The 5,483-nt window shown below is 37.7% G+C and overlaps 1 protein-coding gene across 1 annotated transcript in view; it reads left to right on the top strand.

Moving 5' to 3' along the window:
- RIPK2 (receptor-interacting serine-threonine kinase 2) overlaps positions 1-5,483 on the top strand; it is a 15,228-nt gene that overhangs the window by 8,442 nt on the left and 1,303 nt on the right. Inside the window, exons 6-9 of the mRNA XM_009082141.1 lie at positions 253-338; positions 519-608; positions 1,470-1,575; positions 5,081-5,260. Coding sequence (XP_009080389.1) covers positions 253-338; positions 519-608; positions 1,470-1,575; positions 5,081-5,260 — 462 coding nt within the window. The remainder of the gene's footprint in view (positions 1-252; positions 339-518; positions 609-1,469; positions 1,576-5,080; positions 5,261-5,483) is intronic.

The raw sequence follows: 5,483 nt of genomic DNA, 5'->3' as shown, positions 1-5,483 counted from the left end.
GGAATGCCAGACATGCAGTCTGGGGCAGTCCTGAATCTCTTTTGATACAGAATTATAAGGTGGCCAGATGAGTACAAGATTTCTTTTGGTGATGTGAACTGGTGGAAGCAAGAAAATTCTATTTAGCAGCATAAGTGGTTTGATATGTGTCAATAGGCAAATTATTTTTGTTAATGTAAGAAAGACACTTTAGCAAAATGACAACTTGATTTCCTCTTCAAACCATTCACAAAGTACTCTTTCTTTGCTTAGAATGTTTAATAGACCTTGAGCCAGTTCTGCGAACATTTGATGAAATAGCTATGTTGGAAGCAGTAATTCTGTTAAAGAGATCAAAGGTAAGTGGCTTTTGTTAGTAATTAGTTGGTCAAATAAGTTGGTAACTTTTGCTTGCTAAAAGAAATGTAGTCGCCTTTGTCATTTATCTAATCTTGTATCTGGTTGAAGCATGTGTTTGTACACACCTGTCATCTTGTCTTACAGCAGAAATTTAATATGGGTAAATATGTCTCTTCCAGTCACTATATGAATCACGATGTATTTACAAAAGTGGAAAGAAAGCAAATGTGGATCAGATATCTCTAAATATACCTCTGAATCCCCCAAAGGTAAATATTTTACCAGGTGCATTGGTATGTTGGCATTCTGAGGGCTTAAAGGAGGGTTAGCTTAGTAAAGGAGAGTTGTTTTGCACTTTAATTTCCTGTGCAGTCAGGAAAGGCATAAAATGCATTACTTGAGCCAGGGTGTAACCAATACATAGCCATATCAGTGAAGATAGTAAAGGGTGGGTATGCAGAAATTAGGGCTTCTAAATTTGGGTAAGCTCTAAATACACCATGAAGCTGTGTCAGTGGTATGAGGCTGTGTCAGGGGAGGTTTGGGCTGGATATTGGGAAAAGGTTTTTCACCCAGAGGGTGATTGAGCACTGGAACTGGCTCTCTAGGAAAGTAGTCACAACATCAACCCTGCCAGGGTTCAGGATACATTTAGACAATGCTCTCAGGCACATGGTGAGATTTTTGGGGATGTCCTGTGTGGGGCCAGGAGTTGGACTCGATGATCCTTGTGGGTCCCTTCCAACTCAGGATATTCTATGATTCTATGATCCCCTCAAAGAGGAATGCAGTACACAGTGTCTGCAACTTGTAAGATTGTCTACTGCTCCTTTACACCTCTACTGGGCTAGCTTATATAGGGTCATATAGATTTGTTTTTATATTTTGATTCTTAGTGCTACTGCTTTTGGTTCTTGCTAGCAGTTAAACTTGTATACAAAATTTTGCTGTCAGCTATGGAAAAATGCACGTATTAATATAATTTCTTCTGATGTACTGTATTTCAATTGTGCTGTCTATTGAGCATTTAGATAGCAGGGTAAACACGGAGATGCGAAGTGCTCTGTGAAAAATTGCAACTTGGTATTTATTTAGTGTGCCTGTTCAATATACACCTGGATTCATTTCAGGAAACATATTCTGGCTCCATACAGTGTGATGCACTTCCCCTTCGAAGCATCTCTCCAGATATATCAAAAATCAAGTCTGTTCCCCAGTGTAATATCCTCTCACCAGGTGAGATACTATTGATTTTGTATAAATTTAAGTTACTGTTGTGGCTTTACACTCCTGTTGTGACATTCCATTTTCTTAGTAGAAAGCTGGGTCTCAGTCAGAAAATAGATGTGTTGTGTAAACTTAGTGCTTTGGGTAAAAAAAAACTACAGTTTTTAAGCTCTGATTTTCTGTTCCTGTCACCTAAGAAAAAATCTCCAGAGCTCACTGCTTCAGTTTTTCTGCTTGGGGTTATCAGTGCAGAGAGAGCATTTACTTGTCCCTTCAGACTCTTGGCAGTTTAGTTAACTGGTTTTTTGGTTAAATAGATGTGTTGTGTAAACTTAGTGCTTTGGGTAAAAAAAAACTACAGTTTTTAAGCTCTGATTTTCTGTTCCTGTCACCTAAGAAAAAATCTCCAGAGCTCACTGCTTCAGTTTTTCTGCTTGGGGTTATCAGTGCAGAGAGAGCATTTACTTGTCCCTTCAGACTCTTGGCAGTTTAGTTAACTGGTTTTTTGGTTTTTTTTTTTTTCAGACTCTTGGCAGTTTAGTTAACTGTATTTTTGGGGTTTTTTTTTAAATTTGTGAATTACTTCTAAATATGTAAAGGCTGCGCATTTTTAGGCATTCTTAAAGCTGAATACACTGAAAGTTTCCAGTGCAGCCCAACCTCTAGATCATCTTTAATTCAATAAATAAAAATGACTTTAATAAATAGATTGCCTTGCAAGAGTATCTGGACAGGCCTTTTGTAGCTGCCACCTTTTCTGAACAAAAGTTGGGAAAATTTCCTGATAAAACTCAATTTGGAGTTTTTGCTGACCTCAGAAACTACATGGTTCCAATTAAAAGTTGTTGTGGATGCCTGTGGAGATCACTGATGCAGATTTGTTGGTACGATTAATCTGACTGATCAGTTGGTGGTCCCTTAATAGAGTCACTGCTTAGACTGTATTGTATTTATGTACAGATACTGTAAAGCTTGTTAAAATGCTGTCTACACCTCCTGCTTCAGAAGTGTTTGTTATTTTTTTGCCAATATCTGCATGAGGTAGTGTTACAATGGAAAGCAAGACTGACATTCCTCTTACTTTGCAAATTTAGATGCAATTGTTTCAGGTGAAAAATCTGTTTCTAGGTAGGTGTTAGCAAGAGATGAGTTTGGGATGGCACCAATGCAGAAGTTAATGACTATAGAATTTAATAGTTATTTTTTTCCACCAGTACAATTAGAATAATTCTTCAGAAACTTTCTTATTCAGAATTGAAACTTGTCTTCTAACTTTCAACCTTTCTTTTCCCCCCTTCCCTAGTGAGCTTTCCTTGGGCATTTCTTGAAGTTCAGGCCTCTCTTTTCCCCCTTCCTATTTCATTTCTGATACAAAGAGTAATCCTTTGATACACTTTGTTTGCTAGATGATCAGGATACACTCTTTTGAAATCCCTTTGTAAAATAAACTTCTTTATTCAGTGGTATCCTAACTAGTCCTCTTGGTGCATGTTCTAACTGAAGCCATTGAACTAAGGCTACCAGACCTCGACTTAGTATTATGAAAGACACAACAAGTGTTGTTTTTTAGAAAAAAGAAACAACTTTTACTTAGGAGAAATAAAATTCTACGGTATACTTTCTCACAAGATCCTTCATTACAGAATAATCTACCTATGGGGTTTTTTTTCCTCATCTCAATTCCAATCATTAACCTGAGCTTGAAGCAGAAAGTTTAGATCTCATGTTTTTCTTTCTGAATTTCCACTTCTATTACTCCAGTCTTCTAGCTCAGATAGGTTCTTTCTGAGTAACTTGGGTCAACCCTTTCTGAATAGCATCTCAATAAATCTCATTAGCATGTTTCTGTTTGAGGGAACTGGCATTATTTGGCCTGGAGGCTCAGGGGAGGACCTTACTGCTCTCTAGGATTACCTGAAAGGAGTTTGTGATGAGGTGGGGTCAGCCTCTTCTCCAGAGTGACAGGCAATAGGACGAGTGGAAATGGCCTTGAGCTGTGGGAGGAGAGGTTTAGATTGGATATTAGGAAATATTTATTCACAGAAAAGTCAAGTGTTGGAACACGCTGCCCAGAGAAATGGCTGAATGACCAGCCCTGGAGGTGTTTGAAAGACACGTAGATGCAGCACTTCAGGACATGGTTTAGTGGTGGACTTGGCAGTGTTGGGCTAACGATTGAACTCAGTGATCTTAGAGGTCTTTTACAATGCAAATCATTATGTGTTTCTGTGATTCTATTTTGTATGCCGTGGTCACTGGTCAAGCTCATTCTCTCATAGCAGTACAATCCCAGTAGTTTTGTGTCTAATGTTATTAAACATAGGTAGTGCCTAAAGATCTATTAACAATCTATCCCAGCAGAGCTGTTTAAAATCCTTTTCTAAAATGATCTTTCACTCACAGTGGTTGTCTCCTAATCCTTTCTCAGTCATGCAGTAGATAATACCTGCTGCTTCACGCTGCATAGCTCTGGCCAACTTTCTCATTCATGAAATAAAATACTAGTTACTATGAGTTCTAGTCCACCATTTTTAAAATACTGAGAATGTAATTTCTCCTACATTTTCCTATTCCTGCTCCATGTACTTATAGACATATTCTTCTACAGGTCAACAATGAACTGGAAATACATCTTCAGATTCCCCCATTGGACAGGTAATCTCAAGTTGTCCATGGGGCTGCCTCCTGTCATTGTTTCTTCAGATGTTCGTCTGAAGAAACATCTGCATCTTTGGTTGTTAACTAACATCCCTTCATGAAGTGACAGTGTGAAAGTCTGTAATGAAAACTGTACACAGAATTAGGCATATGTCCTGTAGTTTGTTTCTCATCAGCTGTTTGCCATCTCTACGTTGAGTAATTCCTACTGTTGCCTTTATATCCATCATCCTTTTCTATTATAAAAATTCCTAAAACTAGAAACTATTAAGCTTCCCACCTGATAGAAATCCCTTTGTTTTTCTTTTCCTCTGCAAAAGTTTACCTGAAGCTTCCTTGAAGTCATATCGTGTTTTATGGACTGCAAAAAGCTTCCATTGGCCTCCTAGTGAATGTTAACATTGCTCATGTTCTTTCCTTCCACCTTCATATTTCTTTTAATATTTTCACCTTTGTTACACTGCCATACTTCATCAAAATAAATTAGTCTTCTTTCATGCTAACTTCTAGCTGCATCTCCAGATACTGAAAGGGTTTAGTTTGTTCTTCTAGTCTCTACAAAACTTTTCTGTCAAAGAGAGCTTTTACACTAAAGTTCACATCATATTCATACTCTCAGTATTTCTTTAAAATAAAACAGGACCCCCAAACCCATGCTCAAGCCCTGGTAAAATATTAAGATACTCAGAACTTGAGTGTAAGGACATATGTGTTGTACGTTATGTGAATGTAGTTTGTTTATGACTTGGTTTATGGAATTGCTTTAAATAGTCTCCCAGTGGCTGCGTTTTATTTGAACATACAAGTAACACAGATTGCTCTTTTTCTCTTTTCTCCTCTTGTGTTTTTTTTTAAGATGGAAGTTCTGTGGGTCTACACTCTCTCAGCAGCCAGAGCACAGATGAAAATATCTCTGTGACACAGAGTGCGAAACTTCTTGTACATCCATACAGTAATGCTCCCTCATCTGACAAGAGTATTTCAGATGCTTCAAATTCTGCATCATGTATGCTGCAGTCATCACCAATTCCTGCAGGTACAGCAAGCACAATTTAATTCCAAGAGTGTAATAATAAGTGTTCTAACATCAAATATGTGTGTGAAGTGGAAGCTGGTACTGTTTTTCATCTGTAAAATGAAAACTAAGCATCTGTAGATTAAGAATGCAAGTAATTCTCTCCTTGTAGACTTATATTACAAAGTAAAAACAATTTAAATCTGACCAAGTAGAGATAGCAGGAGCTCCTAGCGCTTTTTTG

The sequence above is a fragment of the Acanthisitta chloris genome, unplaced genomic scaffold (assembly GCF_000695815.1).
Source record: "Acanthisitta chloris isolate BGI_N310 unplaced genomic scaffold, ASM69581v1 scaffold23609, whole genome shotgun sequence".
NCBI lineage: Eukaryota > Metazoa > Chordata > Aves > Passeriformes > Acanthisittidae > Acanthisitta > Acanthisitta chloris.
The sequence above is the reverse complement of the archived record's forward strand: the minus strand, read 5'-3'. Positions and strand labels throughout refer to the sequence as shown.